The sequence below is a fragment of the Artemia franciscana genome, chromosome 5 (assembly GCF_032884065.1).
Source record: "Artemia franciscana chromosome 5, ASM3288406v1, whole genome shotgun sequence".
NCBI classification, from domain to species: Eukaryota; Metazoa; Arthropoda; class Branchiopoda; order Anostraca; family Artemiidae; genus Artemia; species Artemia franciscana.
This window is the reverse complement of record NC_088867.1, coordinates 55530469-55558277: the sequence shown is the minus strand read 5'-3', so window position 1 is coordinate 55558277 and position 27809 is coordinate 55530469. Positions and strand designations below refer to the sequence as shown.

General features: G+C 31.5%; 1 protein-coding gene across 1 annotated transcript in view; it reads right to left on the bottom strand.

The window, feature by feature from the left end:
- Positions 1-693: 693 nt before the first annotated feature.
- LOC136027771 (hemicentin-1-like) overlaps positions 694-27809 on the bottom strand; it is a 72822-nt gene continuing 45706 nt past the window's right edge. Inside the window, exons 6-10 of the mRNA XM_065705232.1 lie at positions 25864-25996; positions 23988-24101; positions 20194-20230; positions 17647-17701; positions 694-3097 (exon numbers count right to left, since the gene is read on the bottom strand). Coding sequence (XP_065561304.1) covers positions 2885-3097; positions 17647-17701; positions 20194-20230; positions 23988-24101; positions 25864-25996 — 552 coding nt within the window. The 3' untranslated portion in view covers positions 694-2884. The remainder of the gene's footprint in view (positions 3098-17646; positions 17702-20193; positions 20231-23987; positions 24102-25863; positions 25997-27809) is intronic.

Here is a 27809-nt window from a genome sequence, read left to right as displayed (position 1 = left end):
TACCGATGCCAAGACAAAGTGATCGATATATATATATATATATATATATATATATATATATATATATATATATATATATATATATATATATATATATATATATATATCTATATATAATATATTAAACAAAAAAAAGTTTTTTTCAAATGAAAGTAAGGAGCGACATTAAAACTTAAAACGAACAGTAATTACTCCGTATATGAAAGGGGCTTTTCGTCCTCAACGCCTCACTCTTTACGCCAAAGTTTGACTCTTTCTCTTAACTCGACTTTTTAAAAATTTAAAAGCTTTTTTTAAACTTTTTTTTTTAATAGAATTTTTTTTTCCATTTTTTAGAGTTTTGGTTACTATTGAGCCGGGTCGCTCCTTACGACAGTTCGTTACCACGAACTGTTTGATATATATATATATATATATATATATATATATATATATATATATATATATATATATATATATATATATATATAATTTTAATTTTATATTTAAATTTAAAGTTGATTCCAATTATAATGTTAAAATTTAGTTTAACCTTTTGTGTTTACAAGCAATATTTGTTAGGCTACATGCATTCTCTCTTCCGTTTATAGAAACTAACTTTCCATTGAAAAAAATTCTTTTTTTTTAATCCAATTACACGCAATAACTCTACCCTAATTTCTTTTACAGCCTAAATGCTGCAACATGATAATGTTTTCCATGTCAAACGTCATTTTATTGCAATACAAAAGTTATATACAAAAGAAAGTTGACAAAAAAATCAAGTAATTCATTGAGATCTATACACATCAATATTTTTTTTTACATGACTAGGCTTAAAAAATAGAATACAAAATTCAAGTGGGATCTAAACAGCATATTTACGGCTATTGGAAAACAAAACATAGAAAAAAAAGTTGGCCTAAATTTTTTGAAATAGATAAGAAGATATAACCCTACCTCACTGTACATTTTGTATATACGACTATGGATATCTTTTGATTTAGGGAAAAATTATGAGTTCAGCTTTTAATGAAGAGCACCTCCATATGCAGTTTTACACTTTTTGGAAGTAGCGGTTGTACAATCAAAAAAAAAAATGGGAAAAAAAACAAATAAAACCTGAAGACAAATCAAACAGCTAAAACCGCAAGGCAACAAATAGTTTAAGAAGCTGTAGCCTCACTCTAAAGGTTTAGTTGTCATTGGGTATGGCAACAAATAGCTTAAGAAGCTGTAGCTTCACTCTGAAGGTTTAGATTTCATTGGGAATGACAGCAAATACCTTAAGAAGCTGTAGCTTCACTCTGAAGGTTTAGATGTCATTGGGTATGACAACAAATAGCTTAAGAAGCTGTAGCTTCACTCTAAAGGTTTAGTTGTCATTGGGTATGACAACAAAGAGCTTCAGAATCTGTAGCTTCAGTCTGAAGGTTTAGATTTCATTGGGAATGACAGCAAATACCTTAAGAAGCTGTAGCTTCACTCTGAAGGTTTAGATGTCATTGGGTATGACAACAAATAGCTTAAGAAGCTGTAGCTTCACTCTAAAGGTTTAGTTGTCATTGGGTATCAGCAAACTGTTAATTTTTGAATTTTTACGGACAAAAGGTATTGTCAAACTTAACTAATTACTTTTCCTTGTTTGTTTCACTTTTCAACGTCAAAATACTGACGAAAATATGGTGCTGCCTCGAAAACCTCATAGCTTTGCAACAACCAAAACAAGACCTACACAAAAACCGTAGTTTTAAGGTATGAGTAGATCTAAGACAGGTCCAGGGAGGGAATGTTTTATTGTCCTTGATACTTTTAAAGATTAGGCCGATCTAGGAAAATTCGTTTAAAATTTCATTGAGTTCTGTTGTAATGTATGTAATTCGCTTTTTTACAGTATGGATAGAGCCTAGCTCTGTTAGGGGGAGTTACACTAATATATTTATTTGAATGTCTTCAATCTGGTGTTTTCTCTATGCCTTTATATTTTTGAAACTAAAGGAGACTTAAAAGGTACAGAAACACTAAGAAAAAAAAAACAAAACAAACTCACATAAGAAATATGAATAGTAAACAATGCATATAAAGCAAGATTCTTAATCAGTAGCAAAACAAATCACAGAGAGTAAAAAACGTACAAAAAATAGAATATTAAATTCATTCAAGTCTACATTCAGAGTATATTCTATTTCCAGTCTATATTCAGATAGGACAAACCCTGACTGATACACAAAATACACGTAACACTTAACTATTCAAAATTAATATAATACGCAATACATAGGACTTAATTCTTTAAATTTACCACTGAGGGTCTCGTGTTAAGGTTTTATCCCCATAGAGCAAGTAAAAACGCACAGGGAGAAGGAATTTGGAAACATAATCTCCCTTCTTTTGCGTATGTTATCGTTTATCATATAGTGCCCCATATTTTATATAAAAATTATGAATTCTAGTTTTTGAAGGCTGTGTCCCCTCTCACCAATTTCATTTGAACATACCTGCTTTAGAAGTTTTAAGCTAAAAATAAACGCAAAGTTAAGGATTTGACTTGCCAATTCTGTAGCAATATAAGTACAACTTTTCGAAGTAAGAAAAAATAGATTTTATCAAACCCCCGAACTCTCAATATTCAAAATTAGCTTTAAACTTGAAATTAAAATTTAACAGATGTTTCCAGAATTAATTTTTATGTTTTTGGAATTAAAAAAAACCGAATTTATCGTAATTTCAATATTTTTTTTATCACGGGCGTTACTATTGAACACAAGGAGAAACTCATTGCCCCCCCTCCCCCCACCTAGACATAACCCTTAAAGGAGAGTGGACCAACATTGACCAACATAAACCAACATTACAAATCACTCGATGATCATTCACAAGAAATTAAATAGAAAAGAAACTTTCACTATACGTCCATCTTACTAGTAATAGTAATCATTGGAGGGAATGACACATTAGTGATATCTGGCCGAGAAGACGGGGAATTTAACACTGAACTAGAAAGCTTTGAAAAACTTTCTAAATTAGAAAGCTTAGCTCCTTTTTCACCTCTCTTCGCTCTCATTGAACCATTATTACTAGCCCTTGGCAGCTGAAGGTCGTTGAATCTCAAGTCGTTCTGCAATGAAAAATCATTATAAGTCTAAGGTAGAATAAACTCTAGAAAATTCTATGAAAACCTGAAATATTAGCAAATTTAGATGCAATTCATGTTCCTTAGTTTACGAATAGCCTGAAATTGATAATGCTTTGTTTTGGGACTGGTAGGATTTACATTAGGGTAGGACAGTACAGTATTTCTAAAATTTCTCTCATTATTTTATATTACTTGAAGACACTTCTTTATTACTGAAGAGATTTTTACGGTACCATATTACACAAAACTAAACAATACCAGCTTCGTAGTTCAATTGCATGTAATACATTCAAACTGGAGTGTGTTAAGGGTGTACAATAAGGGCCCATGATTCCCCTTACATTTGCAAAAGTGACAGGAGTATTCTGGGATGGGATGATGAAGTAAAGTTTTAGATCACACCATACCACCACCTCCCACCGCAATCTTTATGAAATATTGCACCTCTGACAAAGTATTGCAACAAGCAGTATTTTAAAGAATTATAAAGGAGAATAACAGAATTATCAGTGAATTGTCGATGATTCGTCAATGGTTTGATTGCTATTAGAGTTTTTTCTAGCTAAGTAGACGCTTCAGTCACATACGTATCATTTACAAAAAAGGAAGTGGGAATTAGATACCTACTCAAGTGTCTTTTATTTTTAATCTGCATGTAATAATTTGCACAACACAGGTACCGTAAACCTGATTCTCTGCCATCGGCCGGGAGGGGTATATGTGGTTAGGGGTAGGCAATGCGATAATTTCCGGGTAATTTCCGCAGATTTCTCCAGAAAACCCATTTATAACTTGATTGACACTGACTAAATCCATACAGCTTACACCCCTGACCCCCATTCCAAACCAATTAGCCGGCAACCCAGGACTCGGAGCTCTACCCACATGGACACAAGATTGTGAGTTCAGTGTACCAACCAGTCGGCTAGTAAGACTCAAATTTCTGTTATTAGCAAATAATTTGGTTACTTTTTAAAGTCTCTTATGTTGATGAATTTACCAAAATCTTTATTTCTATTCTATTTAGCAATAAACTCTTTGTAATAAATCTAATGCAGCTATTTTAAACTCATCAAAGGGATAAGCTACGAAACGCAATCAGTGGGAAGAATTCTGCTCCATCTCGTTTGGCAAGCTGACACTTTGGCAAATCTTATAGAAGTTAAGCTTAGACACTTAAGTTATAATAAAAGAAAGTTATAAATGAAAGTACTTGCTATAAAAATTTATTAAAAACCATAAGCCATAAATTAAAAGCAAGACTCATTTAAAAATAACAATTGAGCTTAATTGACCATTTAACAAGTGGTCGTCCAACGGATTGTAATGTCCTTGTATGGTTTTAGACAGCCCCCACTATATTTTACTTTATGTATTTGTCATTTATTTTCAAGAAAGGAGGGGTTTAGGTGAGGTTAACAACAAAGCAGAGGACTCGTAAGCTTGGTAAAAAAAAAATTAGAAACAAGTTCAGAGAAAAACTTAGAAAAAAGGAAAAAAAATCATTTTATATCGACTATTGTTTTTACACATTCATTATATTTCTGTCATTTGTTTTTTAATCCTAGAAGAAAAGCCGGATACAAAACTTGCAATTTTTATTAAAGCTCTCTTAATGTGGATTCAAAGATAAAATGAAGATCCACGTTTAAAATTATTTCTTTAATGAAGAATTTAGTTTAAAATTATTTAAGAGGAAGGCCTTAGTTAATAAATCGCTTTACTGACGAAAAAGAGCGCAATGCCAGTTTCACCAGTGATTTAATTAATACAATTATTATTATAATAATTAGCATAATGTTATATTTATACGTATCATTATAACAAATCTGGTTGCACTATTAATATATATAATATTATTATATTATAAAGTACATAATAGCTTATTATTGTTATAAAACATATTATATAATATATAATATTTAATTAAGTTATATAATAGCTATATAATTTCAGGATACAAGAGCAAATAGGATACTAGAATATGCAATACCTTTTTAAGATAAATTATTTATATACTTTATTATAAAGCTCTAAGACGAATGGTTACAACCATAAATATCCCTAAATTTAAAAAAAATGAAAATCTATAATATCTATAATAAAATATAATGCTCTTTCATTTAAAAAAAGGCCAAAATAACAATGGTTCCTCCTTCTTCCCTACCAAAAATACTTATTCAATGTGTTCTTAAATTGGTGTAGAAATGCCTTAATACTCCCCAAAAGTGGATGCCAAAAACCCGGTCCCAAATGGTCAATAGTAAATCTTATTCGATGCCTATGCTTTACCACAAGGTCACCCAAATGTCTAGTACTATATTCATGTAAACTACTGTTGCATTTACTAAATAATAAAAAAAAAATCGACAAACTTTCCGTATTCTGATAGTGGTCCAAACGCAGCTTACCCTTACCCTCTATGCTCTTAGTACAAAGTTAACTGAAAATTGATTTTGAAGATTAATTCTACTTTTGAGTTCTTTTGTGAGAGAAATCTCCTCCAGGAAGAAAAATAGTCTCAACAGCTTAATTCACCTAAATAGTCACTACTTCAATCCATGTTTGACAATCATTTTCGTCTTTTCCAAATTAACAAAAGCCTTAACAAATTCATGAAGAAGCGGAGAAAAAATGTCTCTGATCTTTTCTTATGGAAATAAACCTAGGGAACATTACAAGAGGCAATAAAATAAAAGTCAACATTACAGTTCATAGAGAGCCTCTTTTTTCATAAACAAAATGCTTGAATGAAACGCATGCTACCATAAGAAAGAAATAAAAGAAAGGAATTTTATTATGAATAGTAGCGCAATAAACGAAAAAAATATGTTATTGCTCCTTTGTAAAGAATACAAATAGGAAACATACATCAGAAGAACTCTGTTGTCCTATCATATATTAAATACAAACTAGTTTTTTTAACTGCAAGTAAGGAACGACATTAAAACTTAAAACGAACTGAAATTCGTTATCACAACTCTACTTTATAAACAATAAAACACTTATTATGATATTCTATGATGATATTCTGATTACTACAAAATTGAAAAAAAAATATATATATCTACAAGGAAATGACACTTTTGGGCAGCGATAATGCCTTTTTTCTGCACACAGTGTAATAGCTTCCTTGTATGGAATTAAAAAAAAGTTTTTTAACTAAAAGTATGGAGAAACATTAAAACTTAAACCGATGAGAAATTATTCCGCGTATGAAAGGGGCTGTCCCGGCCTCAAAGCAAAAACGAGATTTGCATATTAATTTAAATTTTTTTTTTTGTTTGCTAAATGGCTTTCTCGAAATTTTGAGAGCTCAGTTTTTTTTAGTCTCAATTTTGAGAGAATTCTTGAAAATTGAGAGAATCAAAATTGAGAGAATCACGACTTTGAGAAAAAAGGGTGGGGGAAGGGACCGATCTACCCTCCAATTCTTTGGTTACTTAAAAAGGACGCTAGAACCTCTAATTTTATTTACGAACGTTTTTATTAGTAATAAACATACGTAAATTAAGAATTATCTTACGTAACGAACTTCTATATTCGTATATTTTTATCATGTATATTACACGGTTCGCCCCCTAGTCAATACCTCACTCTTTACGCTAAAGTTCAAATTTTGTTGTAATTCCTCAAGAATGACCCCTTAATCACAGAAGTCGTTTATTTAGAATAAATAGCCCTGATGAAAATACTAAAAAAAAAATTAGCGTAAAGAACGAAATATTGACTAGGGGGCAAACCCCCTCATATACGTAATAGTTTCTGTTCGTTTTAATTTTTGATGTTGTTTCTTACATTCAGTTGAAAAACTTGTTTTTTCAATTAATTTCTGATCGTTTTTTAAATAATGATGGGAAAACCGGCCTCCTCTTCATAGCAATGTCCATTCCCCCATGAAAACTTCCTCCATGGAAAAATCCTCCCACGTAACCCCCGACTCCCCTCCCACTACCGGAAAAATCACCCCTGAAAACGTCTTTATACTTCCCAATAACCAATAATATATGCAAACAATGGGCAAAGTTCATAACTTGCAGCTCTTCCCCCGGGGACTGTGGGGGATTAAGTCACCCTGAAAGACACAGTCATTATATTTTTCGACCATGCTAAGCAAAGTGGCTATCTCATAATTTTGATCGGGTGACTTTGGGAAAAATAAGCGTGGAGGGGGCCTAGCTGTCCTCCATCTTTTTTGGTCACTTAAAAAGGGCACTAGAACTTTTAATTTCCGTTAAAAGAGCCCTACCGCAATATTCTAGAACCATTGGGTTGATACGACCACCTCTGGGAAAAAAACAAAAGCAAAACAAATAAACATGCATCCGTGATCTTTCTCCTGGCAAAAAATATAAAATTCCACATTTTTGCAGATAGGAGATTGAAACCTCTACAGTAGGGTTCTCTGATACCCTACATCTGACGGTGTGATCTTAGTGGATACACAATCTACATCATCTTTTGTGTTTGAGCTATGTAAAGAGTTAATATCAGATTTCATTGAAGAACTTCAGTCGAAAGTTACAAGAAGAACTTCTAAGTTGTTTCTGTTTGAACTTCTTAATTTTTTTTTTTCTCAAAGAAAAGGCGAAGAAAGAAAAACTAGCAAGTCGTCAGCTTCGTCCATAACTGCAGTCACGGGGATTTCTTACTAGCTAAAAGCACCCGAACTAAAGTTTTGCAGCAAGGAAAAGGTGAAGAAACGTACAGAAAATTGTTGAATTCTTTTTTTGACATTGCATGGACCCTGGCGAGAAGGGACATTGACTTTATGATAACTGAAGGTCAAAACGGCAGCTTGATCAACTTTTTCAAATTGTTCAACTTCTAGCGAGATATGCGGCATAGACTACACAAATTTACATAGGTAAATTGGTGTTGTCTATGTTGGGTATCAAGAGCTGGTCGGTTACCCACAATCGGGTCTCGGGTAACGGGCATCGGGTACCCACAATTCCTCCGAACGAGCTCATTGACTTTCTTTCAGCAGAAGTTGGGGGAAGATCTTCGACGAAGTTTCGGATTTAGAATTTTATTCTGTGATACTACACCCAACGCTTCAAACTCTGATAAGCTTGCATTCGTAATCCAAAATACCAGCCTAAAAGAGACACTTACAAAGAGACTATTTTATGTTAAAGAGGACAATGACGATACCGGGCAGGGCATGCCAGAAATTATAATAAGAACATTGTCAAGGAGAAGAATTCCTCTGGATAAACGAGCTTTCCAGTCTTATAACAATGCAAGAGCAATGTCTGATCTATTTAATGGAGCTCGGCACGAAATGTTTGAACTTCTTGACTGCCTTATTCCCTGTATTCCCTGTCTGGCCCACAGACTAAACATATTATAGAACACAGCGGCGATTCATCTCTTTGAATATTTGAGCTTTTCAACATCCCTAGCGATGTATACGTCTTCTTCTCTTCATCGACAAAGTATTTTGCCACTCTTAAAGGAAAACTCTTTTCGATTTAAAAAAGTTTTAACATCTGAAACTTATCATGAACTCGGTAAACTGAAAGGACTGAAACCATACAAGCAGTAGTTACTTAGTTTGAAGAAATGGTTTCAGGCATTTACCAAACAGAACAGATAAAGAACACCGGTGCAAAGTCAGAGGCACTAACTATCCGGCTTCTGAAATAGATTCTAAACTTTAAATATATTGTTTGCCTCATCTTTCTGAAAAAAAAAACATATGCAATATTAGGATAGAAACAGAAAAATTTGAAGAATAGGAAATCAGCATCTTCGACGTAGTCGAGATACTTGAAGTTATGAAGAAACTCTCCGAAAGAATGTTGAAAGATGAAATGATCAGTTTCATTGACGGTGTCAAAGTATTCGCCAAATAAGAGAAGTTTATCCAGAGGCAGATTTCGTCAGACACTTTTGTCGGCGACTTGAACCATCTCGTTTTGACAGTAGAGCTTAGAGTCAAGCCAAGATTTCAATGTATAACATTTTAGAATCCTGCTTGAAAGGTTGACTACAATGATCGTAGATAATTTTAAGGCTTGCCTTGTCAATTTGTGGCCATTTTGATCCAAGCCTCCTTTAAAAAAAAGGGGGCAACAACATTTTTTTTTAACCAAGAAAGATCTCCAGATTCAACTGCTTTTCAAGTAGAGCTTGAAAATCTGTTTCAATTTTGCCACGGCTCTGCTTAAATCAGAGAAGTCTTAAGTGAAGGAAATTGCCGGCAACACCAGCTTATGCAAGCCAATAGCCTTTGCAAATTGACTGTGACAGCACCTGTTGCAGTTGCTGCAGCCGAAAGAACATCTAGCAAACTCTAGTTTGTTGAGAATTTGCTGAGAACTACCATGGTTTATTTTTGACTAGATTCTTTATATTGTTGGTGAGTGAGGAACACCTCACCGATTCCATTGACTTGAACAAGATTATACAGAGGCAGTCCACTTTGAAGAACGGGCGAATACAAACATAGCTGTCCTTAGTTACACATGGCTTCTTTATAAAATGGCTTCTTGATAAAATGTCAGAAATTCAATTCAGCACTATTCCAGCAATATTAGCAAAAAGAGTTATTATCAAACAAGACTTCTTTTTCCTTAATTTTTCCTTCCTTTTGCTTCTTTTTCCTTTTCCTTTTCCTTTTTTTCTTTTTCCTTTTTCCTTTTTTTTTCAAGCCCATTGCAGTATTTTTTTTATCTTTTTTTTAGGAAAGGTATTCATTCGCTTTATTTCTTAAGCGTTGGGCTATGGGTTTTGTTAACCCAAGATGTTTCATGATTTTTAAAGATTGTCATGGAATTCATAAAATGTGCTGTTCATAAATTTCTTAGGCAATTGTAAAGTCTTTTTCTCACTCCCCATCTGATGCAAATATTACCCTGCTTTTTAACCCATCTATATTGCCTTTTTTTTCTACCGCTGGAATTTTTAAAATGAAAATTTTGAAACGGGTGCATTAATCATAAAATAAAATATTCATAGTATCATGCACCTCCCCTTTTAATGTTGTAATTAAGATAAAAAATTATTTTGAATCTCCATGGACATTAAATTCGGAACCTGATTGTTTGATTTGGTTGAGTTTGAGCTTTCACAGCTATATATATCTCAAAAGTTAGGACAGTGCAATTCAATTATTATTAAAAAAAAGATCTCCACAGGCAGTTATATAGTTTTTGGCTGTATCGAATGACCGAATGAAGAATGGAATGAAATTAAAAAAAAAACTGGGTGAAAAATTAGCAAAAAATAAGCTAAAAACAAATGTAAAAAACAGCTTGAGAAGATATAGCTTGTCTTTGAAGATTTTCTTTCTTTTCTTTAAACCTTTAGGAATCAAAAGATTGTTATTGTTTGAATTTATACATACAAAAATGTTGTCAAATCTAATTAATTAATTTCAGTTGTTTTTTACAGTTCAACGTGGCAACACAGACGAAAAGTGGTAGTACCCTATGAATTTTTATAATTATCGCACAACCGAATGAACAATCGTAAAAACTTAGGGTTTTCAGGCATAAACAACAGGCTCAAGAGGCATTTTAAATGTCCTTGGTACTTAAAACATTTATTATATCATATGTAATTCAATTTCACTTTATATTTGTTAAAAAATAATAAATGTGTGCAAACAAGTAATTAACAATAGTTCTCAATTATCAATAAGAACAGATTTCTTACAAAAAAATTGGAGCAAGTTAATAAAATGTCAGAGACAGGATTTATTTTCCTAAGAAAAAAAAGGCGAATGACAATAGTTAGAGATCGAGGACGCCAAGAAACAATAGTTTCCCAACAATCTTATTTCAACCAGGCCACAAGCTTCAAGTTTCCCACTTTAGTATCCAACACAGGTTGAAAGAAAATATCAAGGAACAAAATGAATACTGGTACCCCTTCAAGGGGAACAAAAGGGCTGTAGTATCTATTGTTTGAAAGATTTAAAAAGAGGTATTTTCAATTTAAACGTCAAGCGTAGTGACCTGAATAGACCTGAAAAAAGAATTGGAGTGTGATTTTTCAGGTGATGGCTTTCAATACAAAAAAATTTATGAAAAGCTATTACTTAATTTTAAAAAACTAACTTTTATATTTTTAATTACGTTCGTAGTCTGTAATTAGAGATTTGTGAGCTTGAGGTATTTTTCTAATTTCAAAATAAAAATGAGGTTTGCATGATTTTATTTACCAATATATCCTTAGAATCGGTAATATAACCGAAGCACCAAAATTTTTGTGAAGATCATGACATCTTATTTCCAACACTGAAACTAACCAATGATAAGAATTATCAGGAGGTTTAGAAATAACTTGTTATGTACTATTTTAGGTACTATTTGAAAGCTTTATTGAATATTATGGAAATGTAAAAAAAGTAAAAAATTTAAAGCCTGGTAATTTTTAATATTTACCTTGAATAGTTTAACGCTATATGCCTGAGAAACTTAAAACAGTCCTATTGCAAAGAGTATTATGGAAGGAAAAGAAACCAGAGAGGTGAAAAAAAGTTTACCATTAGGTTTTAATCAATATTCCTATTTTAATCTCAAAGATCGAATTTTGTAAAGTTTGTATAATTTTTAAAAAATAAATCCTTCTAGTTTCAGCAATTAATAGACAAATAGGGTTTAATAGAAACTCTAATAAATTTGATGTATCACTAATTATTCAGATAAAGTAAAGTATATTGCAATTGTTTAAGTAACTAAGTTTCAATTATTTAATTAAAAAATAATAATAATTTTACACTTTCATGTTTTTCCACTTTGTCGCTTTACTTTATGAATATTTGTTTACATTTTTTAGATAGAAGCATTTTTAATTCTTCATCTTTTAGTTATTCTATATATTTTCTTTTTCCGACACTGACGACTTTCTGAATCATTTTTCCTATTATTTCTATATTATTATTCTTATGTCTATGTTTTCCCTTTAAAAAACCATCTAATATCCTTGGATTTTGTCACGTTATAATTTGGCTTTGCTAATCTATTTTAGTCTTTTTTTTCTGCAGGATTGTAATAGATACGAGAAGTTAAATAAAAGAAAAATAATCTGATTTACGCTATGTCTCTTTTTTTTACTATTTTTACCGTTTAAAAGCAAGTACACGAGTACAAAATAAAAATTATATAATTTTATAGTTTTGAACCTTGTCACTGCCACCCCACTACATATTTTTTTCGATTTTTTTTTTTTTTTTTTTTATTAAAGTAAATTAGTTTTTCATGTAAACTAATCCTTTGATCACTAAATTTATGTATATGAGGAATGAGCTATATTTAAGCTCTTTACAAAATATCTATGTTGCCATGCTATTTATAAAATCATGTTTTCATAAACATTTCGACCTTTCTTTAATTTGAAACACTTTTGTTATGCTTGGTGACAGCGCTACCAATTAGTTTTATGATTTATAAAGAGATGGCAGAAAAAGTATTTATAATACTGGATGTATTTCCGTGTCCACTAATAGTTAAGAAATAAATTGTAAAGGCCTGATCGAGTTTAGAATGATTACAAAATATGAAATTAAGCATGTAATAAAGTAAAGCAATAAATTAGTTGAAATAAAATATGTGCAGCAGAACAATAAAAATAAAATGAAAGGAGCATAATCTTAAAATCAATGTATACTTGAAATAAAAGCAAAAATAAAACAAGTTTAAGAGAAGAATAAAATACGTAGTAATGATAAAATGATCATAAAAGCTGTAAATAAATAACTCTATACAAATATAAAAGAAGATAGAATCCAACTAAAAGAACAACCTCATACAAAAGAAAAATAGACAAGTTTTAGATAAGACAAAATCAAAAAATCAAAACGGGTATAAAATGAGCAAAAAAATTACAATGAAGATAGAAAATCACAGTAGAATCAAAATGAATGATTGGATGGATAGAACAAAAGAAGATTTGAGGAAATAAACTGTTATATGGAGTAAGAAAAGCATAGTCGCCAATTTCAGGGATATGGGAACTACAACCACGGGTCAATGTTGCTATTACCTGAACGATTGTTTTGGGTCATCAAACTATTGTTAATAGATGCATTTTGACTTTTGGAACATCTTTTCTCTCTTGCAAAACTACCGCAAACACACCGTTATGGAGTTATTCCGGCCCAAATATTCTTGTATTTATACATATAGAATTGCAATCACTTCCGTTTTCGTTGATCGGATATTTGAAATCGCGAATCTGTAATACTTTAGAAACAAATTTGGGCTATATATTTGCACATTAGAGGGGTGGGGGTAAAGCATAGCATATATTAAATACGTAAACTAGCCATTGCTTTATTTAACATATGCTTTGCTTTACCCCCCCCCCCTAATGTGCAAATATATAATAACTCCATAACGGTGAGTTTGCGGTAGTTTTGCAAGAGAGAAAAGATGTTCCAAAAGTCAAAATGCATCTATTAACAATAGTTTCATGACCCAAAACAATTGTTCAGGTAATACCAACATTGACCCAACCACGTCCCGAAAATGGTTCTAAGGAATCCAATAATATTTACTTTTATAATTTTTAGATTAATTTACCCGTAAAAAATAAGCTCCAGTACAGGGATGCCATTTCACAAAAATGAAGGGAATGGGCAAGGATTATTTTTCAGTATTTTTAATGAAGACAAAATAAATATATTTTCGAAATCTGTGGCGCTCCCCCCCCCATTAGTGCTCCTGTCCCAGTTCTTTAAAAAAAATTAAAAGCTAAAACCCACGATTAGATAGCCCATTGGTAGCCCCTTCCATCTATTCTGTAAATGGCTGGAAAGTCTAGGAATTGGACTAGAAAACATAAATTAGGCCAAATCATGCAATGTGGAAAACTTAAAAATAAACCAAAAACCATACTGAAAAACAACTTTATGCAAACCAGTTGCAAAACCAAAGGTCAAGCTTTGCTAAAGTAAATGCAAGAGAACCCAGTATGAATTTTGTGGCTTCTTTAATTGTTCTGCTTACTTATTTTTGTTGTTTAAAACTTATTTCACTATTATTTGTTCTTTTTTATTTTATAATTAGCTTATACTTACTTATATTGAATTTTTATGTTGTGATTTAGTTCTATTTGAATTCCGTCTTCCTTTAGCTTTCAAAGTGCTTTTTAATCTTAGTGCCAGGGAACCGAGCTTATCTCAGTGAAAAGAAAGGCCTCTCTCTCTTTTGCAAAACAAATTTCAATTCATTTCTTTCTATTCGGGAAACATTTTTGCATACTCATACCGAAAAATTATTCTATACTATCGAAAATCAAATTTAATTTCAATTTTAATATTTAGCACAAACTTTCAACTTCAGAAAAATTTATCATAACTATTCACAATTATTTGTGACGTCTTTCATATGAAATTTATCTTCCAAACTATTGCCACAAACGGATTTTCCCAAAGTCGTGATCTATCTAAATCATTTTTTCACATCGAGAAATGGTAGTACTCATAATTAAAAAAAAATACGGTGCCGTTTTGAGAATAAAATTTACAGATAAGTAAAAGCAATACACAGTTATTGTTTGCTTAATAGGTCTGGATTTTATTATTTTTATTTAATATATATTTATTCTTATATTTGTATGCTCGTTTATCGTATATTTGTATTCGGTGAATTTTTGGTTATTTTTCTGTACTTGTTTGTTTTTTATGCTTGTGCAAATTTTATTATTTTATATTTGATTATTTTTATTTCATTCTTTTGTTTACACAAACTTGTTATATGTATTAATAGAAATTTCATTTATATATTTTTATATTTTAATCTTAAATTTAACTATTTCTATGTCAATGCAGCTTAAGGTTTAACTACAGCCATCGAAAAGAGTATTTACCGAACCAAACTAAATTATTGCAAGTTATTAATAGCAGTAACACCCCAATAAAAACAATAGGAGATGAATATCTTTGTGTTATTTAATATTGTTTTCTCCATTAAATGGATTTTAGTAAAAGAACAATTTGTTGAAATATTAAATAAATAGTAAACATGCATTAATTAAGAATGGCAAAAATTAGCCAATGCTTTCCATTTCTAAGGAAATATCTCTCGCTGTCATTTCAATTTTCATAGGAGCAGGGTTGCATAGAGCCAAGCATTTTCATGGGAGAGGGAGAGAACACTATGCACGACCAAGCCAAAACATTATATACCAGCCAAATTAAAAATATCTCAGTACATTCATAGCAATACCACTATGCCAAAAACTTGTATTGAACCAACATAAGGTTGTCAAACAAATAACAAATAAGGATAGAATAAGAATGGTCCAAATTAACCATGCTCTTTATTCCCAAGAAAATATCTCTCATGACTGTCATTTGATTTTTTATTGGAATAGGGGAGGGGGATAGAACCAAGTACTTTTTTGAGAGAGGGGTAACAGCATTATGCATGACCAAACCATAGCATGCTGCATAATATCCAACCTAACTAAATTTATATCAATGCATCTGCAGTGAAGTGTCAGTGCAGCAGTGTGATTGAACCAAAAAATTTGTTGATTAAAATTTAAGTGTCCAATATATCGACATCTCCGACTCAAATAAAGAGAATATATATACCAAACCCTAATTGAATAGCAAACATGGATTTTCTAAAAAATGGCTGAAAATTTGCCAATGTTTTTTTTTTTTTTATTGCTGGTTCAAATAATCAAATAAAAAAAACAAGGTTTTTTTTTACTGAAAATAAGGATCGACATTAAAACTTAAAACGAACAGATATTATTCCGTATATGAAAGGGGCTGCCCCTTCTCAACGCCCTGCTCTTTACACTAAAGTTTTTTTATTATTTTAAAAGCAGAACTGTGACGAAGAGTCAAACTTTAGCCTAATGAGCAGGCCGTTGAGGAGGGGACGACCCCTATCATATACCGAATAATTTCTGTTCGTTTTAGTTTTAATGTCGCTCCTAGATCTCAGAACCGTCGTACCAAACTCTTATTTGATGGAGGATATTGGCAACAGTTCTTCTTTGAGGCTTTAATGCAATGTATACCCAACCCCCCCCCCTGTTTGATTTTTTGACAAGTCCCAACTATTAAGTTTAGTTAAAGTTTTTTTTTCTGTGGCTTTCGAATTGCAAAAACATGCTTATCAATAATTTTTACCCTTGAGAAGATCTCTTCAGATTCTTGCTAAACAGTTGTAGATACCCGTAGCAAACGTTCTTTTCCCAAAGGATGCGTTACCTATCCATAAAAAAGAATGTTCAGCAGTTGATTACGAGTTGATATATTTAATTAAAAAAAGAATTAAAAAATTCGAAATGTTTTTTAACACACTCTCAGGGTATTTCCTTCTCGGTATCTTTTTCGAGTTCAGTAACACTAAGAAAATCTCACTTTAGGAATGGACACAGTAGTCTTAGATCCTCTGAATCAATTATAAAACTGTTTAAGTTCAGTCCTTTAAAAAATGGTCTCGTGATTTTTTCTTTTCCTTTTTTTGTGTAGGATGGATTGGAATCTATTTTATTTATTTACATACTTTATTCAGCAAATTTAGCTTGTTTTTCTTCCATCAATTATTTTTTTTTGTGAATGATGCGATAATCCTTAAATAATTAATTCAGTCTTAGAGCTTGATTGATTCCTCTTTCTTTACAGACTTACAACCCTTGCGGAGTTGGTATGATGAGTGCAATGTATGTTTGATTAATTACGAGTAAATCTTACCTTATATTACATTCTGTGTTACATTGTTTTCTTTACATTAGCTTCTGAATTCTGTACCTGCTTCTCAAACTTTTTTTTCACACTATTTTTGGAAAATAGGCAAATTTATCAAAATATATGAAATATAAAATTTTCATATTTTTGTATTACATTTTCAAGACAATCCTTACAGAAGAATATATTATTGCATAGCTTTTGAAAAAGCGAAGTTGAGTCATGAAAGTTAGACGGTACAGCTTCTTCAGATAAATAAATCATCATCTAAAGATTAAACATGAAAGTTTTATAAGTTGTCTAAAAGTATCAATAGCTCGCAAATAATAAGTAAAGCCATCCCTAGCATTCCAAAATATTGAAAGTGACGATTACATAAATATCATGCCACAAAGATTTATCTAAAGAGAAAAAGAGAGGTTTTTGTCTATTGTTAACTTTTAAGAGTGTATTTGAATTAATTGTTTTTTGACGGATTTTCTTAAGCCAATCACATTATTCTGGTGTATAACACACTAATTAATTTTAAGATAAGCTTGGAAATTCCATCAAATAAATTTATAGCAAAATGAGCATATAATAATTGAAAGCCTGATTGCTTCTTTGGAATCAAGTTTTAACCATATAAAAAGAACGAAAATGTTTCCAGTCACAACATTTTTCACAAGTAAACTCTTGGTTTCTCTGTGATTCGTTCCTTCCTTGGTGTCTATCTTTGGCGCTTAATTTATTATGATCCTGGCATTTATTTAATCTTTGCATTTTGCACATTACAATGCTGAACTCATACGACCCATCAGCATAAAAGGAAAGGGCTTAAATGGGTGAGCAATAAAAATTTAAAAGCTGAATAAATCAAATAACTTACCGTGCCATTGATAAATCCATGCTGTATTCCATTCTTGGCTAGTTTTGCTTTACCACTGCAAAAAGGAAAAATTAGGGTAAATATAAGAGAATTAATTGTGCATAATGGTTGCTAAAACTACATTCGATTTCAAGTTGCAAAAATGACAAAAACTACAATGAAAACCAGTTGGATTTAAATTATGAAGTATTTAAACTCCTATTTAGTTTAGATTTAACATCATCAGTTTGGGATTCAAAACAATTAGCACCAATTTATAGTGCAGCGGCTGGCGACCTCATTAAAAAAAGTAGAAAATTTTAAACAAAGATTGAATGTTCGACAATATTAATCTGAAATGTAACAGGATCAAAGCTAAAATTTGTCTGTAAGAAATAATTAATCAATTAGGTCTAGAATAGCTTGTGACAATCCTGGTAAGTTAAACAGCCCAGTTAAATTTAAGGTGGTAAGCCTACTGAAGATTGAATTCGACTTTGTTTACCCTTCCCTGTGTTTCAAAGTACGTGGAAAGACAAGCTTGCAGCAGTTTTGGGCCAAAAGAAACTCCCCAAAGGCTAGATGGCACTGGTGGTTTTCGTTTAAAAATTAGCAGCATTTTTCGCTCTTCAATACTTTTTGTCGAGTTTTGCAAAATTGTTAACAATTATCAAGGTAGAAAATAATTTTCATTATTCATATTTATAATTTTAATATTCTTTTGTTTATCACTCCAATTATTAGCTTTTTCTTGATAATCCTATTCTAATACTATATTAGAATATAGTTTTTTCCAGTGGTTCTTTCACACTTCGCTCCAGAACCTTAGCTTAAGACTCTGTGTCCAGAGTTGCCACCCCTGGTGATTTATCCCTGTTTCTAGAAATGTTTTATATTGCCTATACAAAAAAATCACTACATTTGCAAATTAATCACTAGATTATTGAAAAAAATCACAAAATCAGTCAGAAATCACTCAAATCTAGTAATTTTTTTGTCACCGGGTGGCAATCCTGTTTACGTTGTGTTATGCAATCAAGAGGAACAAATTTTGTCCTTAACGTAGGCAGTGCTAAAAAGACTCGAGCTCTAATCATATTATTATTTTACATCAGTTTATTTTAAGTTATGAAAAAGTCAACAGCCACAGTTCAATAGCAGCAAAAGAATGAAATTTCTGGATGAGCTATTAATAAATTTTGAAAATAAATTACTAAACTTTTCCTGAAAAGCCTTTTTACTCTTAATCAGACTATGCCATCTCTATTCTGCATGTTTAATGTTTGAATAGTTCGATGACTATTATAACTGAGAAGGTGATCACAAAAGTTTTATGAATCTTTAAGTTAGCTTAGTGTGAAAGCGCCTGTCTAAGCGTGAATGGTTACAGTGAACGTAACGCGACTTAACCACTTAGTAGCTTACGTATATATTGCGAAAGCCGCTTAAGCACTTGAAAATGGTGATTATGATGATTATCATTATGATGATAATGGTATAATAATGATTTTGGTATATAATGAATAATAAACCTTAAAACCAGTGCAGCTAAAATTGAATATGCAAATCAAGCTTAAAACGAACAAAATAATAACAAAATAATCATATTATTATTTTACATCAGTTTATTTTAAGCTGTGAAAAAGTCAACAGCCACAGTTCAATAGCAGCAAAACAATAAAATTTCTGGATGAGCTATTAATAAATTTTGAAAATAAATTACTAAGCTTTTCCTGAAAAACGTTTTTACTATTAATCAGGCTATACCATCTCTATTCTGCATGTTTAATGTTTGAATAGTTCGATGACTATGATAACTGAGAAGGTGATCACAAAAGTTTTATGAATCTTTAAGTTAGCTTAGTGAGAAAGCGCCTGTCTAAGCGTGAATGGTTACAGTGAACGTAACGCGACTTAACCACTTAGTATAGTAGCTTACGTATATATTGTGAAAGCCGCTTAAGAACTTGAAAATGGTGATTATGATGATTATCATTATGATGATAATGGTATAATAATGATTTTGGTATATAATGAATAATAAACCTTAAAACCAGTGCAGCTAAAATTGAATATGCAAATCAAGCTTAAAACGAACAAAATAATAACAAAATAATCATATTATTATTTTACATCAGTTTATTTTAAGCTGTGAAAAAGTCAACAGCCACAGTTCAATAGCAGCAAAACAATAAAATTTCTGGATGAGCTATTAATAAATTTTGAAAATAAATTACTAAACTTTTCCTGAAAAGCCTTTTTACTCTTAATCAGACTATACCATCTCTATTCTGCATGTTTAATGTTTGAATAGTTCGATGACTGTGATAACTGAGAAGGTGATCACAAAAGTTTTATGAATCTTTAAGTTAGCTTAGTGAGAAAGCGCCTGTCTAAGCGTGAATGGTTACAGTGAACGTAACGCGACTTAACCACTTAGTATAGTAGCTTACGTATATATTGCGAAAGCCGCTTAAGATGTTAGAAAATTAAGGGGATATCACATCAATTAAGCTGATTTTAGAACAATAAAGACACCATCGTGATCATTAAGAAACAAAATCTTACCTTTCTATGTCAGGAGCTGCCTTGAAGTTTCCTTTTTCTGAAAGTATAAAACAAAATATAAATAAATAAAATAAAAATAAAATATGAAACAAAGGCTTTGTAGAATAAAGGTTACATGGATTTTAGAATAATTACCTGAGAAAAATAATTGCCATTTGTTGGGCTGATACAGTACTCAACACCAGGATCAGGGTTCTCACCAAGCAACCTCACCAATGAAGTTCGATTTAGAAGGTGACAATACTGGGGGCAAACGATTCGAGTGAGGCAAAGACGACTTCCTTATGACTTTTGATTCTGGACTCCACCGGGGCTTCGGATGAGTGTTAGATAACAACTCACCATTGTCGTTCCCTTGAAGTTGAGGCAAGAGTAATGGGATCATCCCTCAATGAGCTGTGGTCTCTGGCTCAGGATCGTCCGACGTGGAAGTCAACCGTTGCTGCCTTATACGTTACAAGGCTTCGGTGGATCTAAGTCTAAGTAGGTCTATTATAAAAATAATAGTTTGCAATTTTTGGAGGATCTATTCTAATGCAACGAACTTGGAGAATAAAAAAGATGCCTGCATTGGAGATACCTGCGTTTTCCTACTCCGATTTTATTTACCAATTTTTTTTCGCTGATTGTTGCTGTCACGTTAATAGGTCGTATTTGATATTTGGTTACTTCCGCTTACATCCGAAGTGCAATGTAGATCAGGGGGGGGGGGGGGGTCGATGTATGATTGAACCCATACTACTTTGCTAATTCTCCCTTTGAGCACAGCCTAGAAAACTTTTTGGAGGAATTATATCAGTGTGAAAATGTCAGCTAGGAACTAAGGCATGACAGCATCGATGTGTTTCAATCTGATAAAAGTGAAACAGCCCTTCCAACTATGAACATGCATTAGCACGGCAAGGAAATGTGTCAATCACGATTGCTTTTTAGTAAATATTCAAAGAATATTCAATTAACAAAATAAGTAAATAAGTAATAGTAATAAATAAAGAATAAGTCAAATAAGTAAATATTCCAAAAAAATGATTTTGCATCTTTGCTTTTGTGTTTCCCCAAGAAAAAGAAGAAAAAGAAAGCTTCTTATTTCTCTTTTACTTAGGGAATGTCTAACGCTAAGTCTTGTATGAATAACAGGTGTATCGCGAATTGGGTATAATATAACGCCAAACTGGGAAGCTACAAGATGATTTTTTAAACATGACATGCAAATCTTCACTACTGTGGAATTACGCATAAAAAAATTCATGTATATTTTTTATTTCTATATTTTTCCCAGAGGAAAGTTAAGTTCAAGAATTATTAAAAAGGTTAGCTTTTCATTTCTAATATTCCTTCGAAAATGTCCAAAGTTAAATCTTGCATGAATAATTGAAGTAAAACAGGAATTGGGGTTAAAAGTACGTGAAATTGGGGAGCAACATGGCTTAGCTAGAAAATTGTAAAGTTAGACAACCAGAAAATTCAATATTTCAAATAGGATTGAAACAGATAGAAAACCCCTAAAGGGAGCTTTCTTCTGATTTAAATAGATACAATTTATATTTCCTTCCAAGTGGAGGGATCAGTTCAAAGAGAATGACTTCAAGGATGTTCTAAGATTAAAATACTCTCAGAAGTAGGGATATTCATGAATACTTGAGAAAATTTGTAGAGCAAGCTAAGTTGGTTAGTTTAATTATGTAGATATGGGCTGAAGCTTCGTGTGTACGTCCTTGGTTTATGCAGCTTTGGTTCCTATTTACACGGATAGCTCTTTACTTACTATTCATTGCCGTAAACGGTTTAATGACAAGGAGTTCAACATTTACTAATACTTTGGGACAATACGACTATTTTTATTTGAAACACATTCTTCAAATATACACCCCCTTCTTTACAACTTTTTCCAGCCCCCACTTCCCTTCATCCTTTCAAGGTTTTGGTATTATTCAATCATGGTTTACTAGAAACAATTTTACAATCCAGTCAACCAGTAAAGAATATGTTAATACCTAGGTTTCTTAATAATATATACTATTTTTAGTAAAATTTTAAATAAAAACATGAGATTCAAAGTTTATATTAAATAAAATGTATCAAAAGATTTGCAATAAAGTAAAAACAAAAAATATAAATTTATCCAAAAATAAAGCAGACGGAGAGGAAACCTGTTTTTTTGTGGCAGCATCCATGGTGCCACGCTACTAAAACCGACCATGGTCAATTAATACCACTACCACTACCACTACCACTACCAATTAATACCAATACCACTGGTCAATTAAAGTAACTTAGTCTTCTTAACAATAAATATTATAAACCATATTCTTGTGCCCTGAACTCTGAAAACGTACAAAAACTCATTCACTAGAAAATATTTTTGACTTAGGACCAAGGGCGTATCCATGGGGAAGAAAGTTTGCCCCCCCCCCTTTGAAATGTTTGTTCGACTTGTAAAAACGTAACAAAATGTATACACATTTTGATGCGTTTTTATATATAAAAACGCATCATATATATATATATATATATATATATATATATATATATATATATATATATATATATATATATATATATATATATATATATATATATATATATATATATATATATATATATTAACAGGATAAGCTTGTTTTGGTTTTACTTGGTTGTTTTACATTTGCTGTTTTTTTTTTTTTTTCATAGGCATGTATTTTGGGGGTGATACCTGACGCGGGGATGCCATGGATATTCTGTGGTAGCCACAACACTGTGCTGGGTAGAGAATTTAGAGTGGCGAAACCCTATATAGGCCAGTGTATTCTCCTGATGAGCCCTTATGTTGGGTGTTGCCTCTGAATTATTTGTCTATATTATTTTTTCAATTGTTTGGTAAATGACGACTTATACTTATTGACGACATGACTGCCTGTCCATGGATTATTCTTTATGGTTGATTGTGTGTGGCTATGCTGTTTGACCTATGTGATTGTATGGATGAGTAGGGTTAAGGCCTCATTCAAGTGCTGGTCTATATTAATCACTAATTTAGGAAAACAGTCTTCCTTTTCTCCTTCTGTCTCCTTCTGTGTTTGTGCTGTAGCATTGGTGATTTCTCTTTTCATGATATATATATATAGCCTACACATATATATATATATATATATATATATATATATATATATATATATATTTGATGCCTATATATATATATAGTCATATATATATATATATACATATATATATATATATATATATATATATATATATATATATATATATATATATATATATGAAAATGAAGAAGCTTATTATGCTGTTTTAATTTATGGCCTTGCCTGGGACACTCGGATAATTTGTATAGTATTGGTCTAAACCTTCCCATTTTTCTGATTGAATAGGCTTCAAAAGGTCAAAAATTTTCATAAATCTTATTTTTAGTATTAACTTGTGAATTTACACACTAAAAATATAACAGATTACACTATAAATAACACAGTGAAATAAATCAATAGAAAAAAATAATAAAATTCTCAAACCCAGGGTATTTAAAGCATTTTTACTTTCTATTTGCATTTTAATGAATAGTTTTATAATATGATGCCTACTAAAGAAATTTATTCCAAGGGGCTTTGAAGCACTTTCTAGAGACTTAGAAAAAAGAATAGAGAAAATTGTGAGAAAAAACAAGTTCCGGCGTCTCTATCTGATTAATTGTAGTTTATAATTAATCAATTTTACACATCACAACCAACTTTGATTGTAATTAAAAGGATTGTATTAATTGCTATTAATTTATGGCTAAGAAAACAGAAGCGAAAACTTACGTTTGAAGCACCATCGCTCCGTTCTAAAAGCGTATAAGAGGCAAAGTGTCACAAGTACTAAGAACACAAGACAACCAATAATCACTCCAATTACAGCTGTCATTGATACAGGTTCTGAAAATAAAGAATCAAGGGTAAGTTTATATGTATATAGATTGTTCTTTTTTTTATATTTCGTTTATGTGTAAGTTATATTTTTGTGTTTCATATTTTTCGGTTATCTTATATTTTATATGTAGGTTTAAATTTAGATTTTAAGTATATATATATATATATATATATATATATATATATATATATATATATATATATATATATATATATATATATATATATATATATATATATATATATTGTATATATATATATATATACATATATGTATATATATATATATATATATATATATATATATATATATATATATATATATATATATATATATATATATATATATATATATATATATATATATTTGAAAATGAAGAAGCGTATTATACTGTTTTAAGTTCTTTTCTCATACGGTACATGCTCTAATGTAATTTCTAGTAAAGGTACAAAAATAAAATTTCATCTCCGTATACTCAAGTATGATAACTCCATGATAAAAAGTGTGATAGTCTTCGGATGGAAAATAGGTTGATTTCTGGCTCATTTGGCTGATTAAAATTAAAATTCATAAAGTCTTCCCTACAAAACTTAAAAAAAAATAAAAACTTAAATATCTATCCAAAGAAAAGTGCCAACAATACTTTTTTACTAGAGCATTTTTTCCACATGGATTTAGAGCTATATTTCCACATGGATGGAAATAAACTTAACACTAAGGGGAGAAGCATGTTCCTGCTTGTAATAAATAACAAAAAAAGTTTTATATATATATATATATATATATATATATATATATATATTATATATTTATATATACAAAAATGTGGAATTTTGACTTTTTGTCAGAAGCAAGATCACGGATGTGTGCTTTTTTTGTTTTGTTTTTTCCAAGGGTTGATGAGATCAAACCAGTAATCCCAGAAGATTGGAAGAGAGGTCATTAGATCTTAAATCAAAAGTTCTAGTGTTCTTTTTTAAGTGAACAAAATATTGGAGGGCAGCTATCCCTCTTCTCACCCCCTTTTTATTCAAAACTATCTGATAAAAATTGTGTGACAGCCATTGTCTTCAACATGGTCGAAAGATCTAATAATTATATTTGTGAAGATGACTTGACCTCCCACAGTCCCTGGGGGGGAGGGCTGCAAGATATGAACTTTTTCCATTGCTTATATATACTATTGGCTATTCGGAAGTACAAAGATATTTTCGGGGGGGGTCTGGTGGGGTTGCTTAAGTTGGAGGATCTAGTCAAAGAGGAGTTTTCGTTGGGGAAGGGAATAATTGATGGGAGGGGAACTGAATTTCCCAGCATTAATTAAAAGCTATCAGAAATCAAATTAAAGAAAAAATAATTTTTTTCAACTGAAAGTAAGGAGTAACAATAAAACTTAAGGCGAATCGAAATAATTACGTATATGAGGGGGTTGCTCCCTCCTCAGTACCTCACCCTTTACACTAAATTGTTTTTGCATTTGTAAAAGGCTCATTATTTTAATTAAACGGTCATTGTGTATCAGGAGTCATTCTTAAATAATTAGAACAAAAGTCAAAATTTAGCATAAAGAGCAAGGCACTGAGGAGGGAGCAATCCGCTCATAGATACAACAATTTCTGTTCATTTTAAGTTTTAATGTTGCTCCTTATTTTTAGATGAAAAAACTTGTTTTTTATTTAATTTTTGAATAAGGATGACTCCAGAGGTGAAAAAATGAATTATTTTGATGCAATGGCACTTTAGAAATAAGTCATAGGGTACACTCACCAATTACACGCAGACTCACTGAAACGGAATCTACCCCTTTTTCGTTTTCCACGAGCAATGTAAATTGTCTTGCATCACTAACGTCAGCCCTTTGAATTCTTAAAGTTGCCTCGTAACATGACGGTCGCTTTGTCTAGAAAAGCAAAATATTTTAAGTTAACATTTAAATTACTGACAGCATCATCAGTGAAATAGTTGATTAGCATACAACTCCTTTCTTTAGGGAATAAATATTTGAGAATGGGTTCTGGCTTCTGGTTTTCTCCAAGAAACTTGAATTCCAGACATAATAAAAATGTTTGCTTCTAATTCCTTCTATTCTTTCAGAAACATTTAAAGCTAAAGCTTGCATGATTTAATTCTCTCTGCATTATAAACACTATCTCATTCAAAATCGCAAACATTCTATTTCCTTTACTGATCATTAACTTTACTGAATATTGTTCTTTAAAAAAAATGTTCATAATAAGATATTTGTCTCCTTCATCTTCTTTGGACTAGTACAGAGACGCTTTTGCATGTAAAGAGCGTACAGAGACGCTCTTTACGCTAAAGTTTGACTCTTTGCCACAATTCTATTTTTTAAAACAATTAAAAGCTTTAGCGTAAAGAGCGAGGGATTGCGGAGGGGACAACCCATTTCATATACGGAGTAATTTCTGTTCGTTTTAAGTTTTAATGTCGCTCCTTACTTTCAGCTAAAAAAATTAGGTTTTTTTAATTTAATCTCATCACCAGAAATGAATTCCAAGTCCTAGCAAGTGTTCCTACAACTGAGATCGAACGCTGGGTCCCGTATTACCAAGCTGAGATCAAACCCATTGCACCACCATAGGACAAGATAATTGTTTGTTTTCTGGTGTGAAACAACGATCAAGATAGTTCACAATTTTAGAAAAATTAATTAAGGGCCCTAATTAATTTTAGAAAGCATGTTTCGTGTGAATTAGGTCCAAATTTCCATAATTCAAATACCCTAATGGTTTTGCTTTCTACAGGAATAAAATTAAATTCAAGTTGTTTTTCGAAAAAGACTTGAAAAACTGTCTTTTTTTTCACCGTGCGAAGTTTGGCCCACTGGTACTTATACATTAATGAAGTAAAATATATTGGTTAAAATAATAAAGGTAAAAATAAGATAGGCAAAGTTGTGATGAGCTTATATTTATATGATCCAGGTTTGGTAACGTAAACCACAAACTCAGCTTGAACTAAACTGAGGGCATTTAAGAAAATTAAAAAAGATACGGATATAATCCAAATTTTATTTCGATAGCCACCAAATACGTTAGTAACGGAATAGTAATGAAACTATTACAGATTATAACTGATAGTAACTAAACACGTTTTCAAAAATGTAAACATTTTTGGGTTTTCTTGTATTGTTTTTTTCTGGGCTTCCTTCGTTTTCTTTTAAGAGCTATGGAGGACTTAATTACTCAGTTTATATTAGCACCCTATGGATAAGGTGTGCCCCCCACGGGGGACCAAGGCCTCTAAGCCAAAACTATGTGATTGTTGTTAAAACGGCAAAATTTGAAGCGACCAAAGTTCAAACGACCGGATTGGTAGGCTGAGAAACGTTTCCAACAAGTTGATAAGCATAACAAGAGCTAAGAGCTCATATGGCACTTGTGACGAGGTCGGAAGAGCCGAGAGCTCATATGGTACGAGGTCGGAAGAGCCAAGAGCTCATTTGGACGAGGTCGGAAGAGCCAAGAGCTCATTTGGCACTTGTGAGAAGGTCAGAACCTAAAGTTAGACTTTATAGCACAAGATCCTTCTAAATATCAAATTTCATTAAGATCTGGTCACCCTTTCGTAAGTTACAAATACCTCAATTTTCAAAATTACCTCCCCCCTCCCAATTCCACCAAAGAGAGCAGATCCGGTCCAGTTATGTCAGTCACGTATCTTAGACAGGTTTCTATTCTTCCCATCCAGTT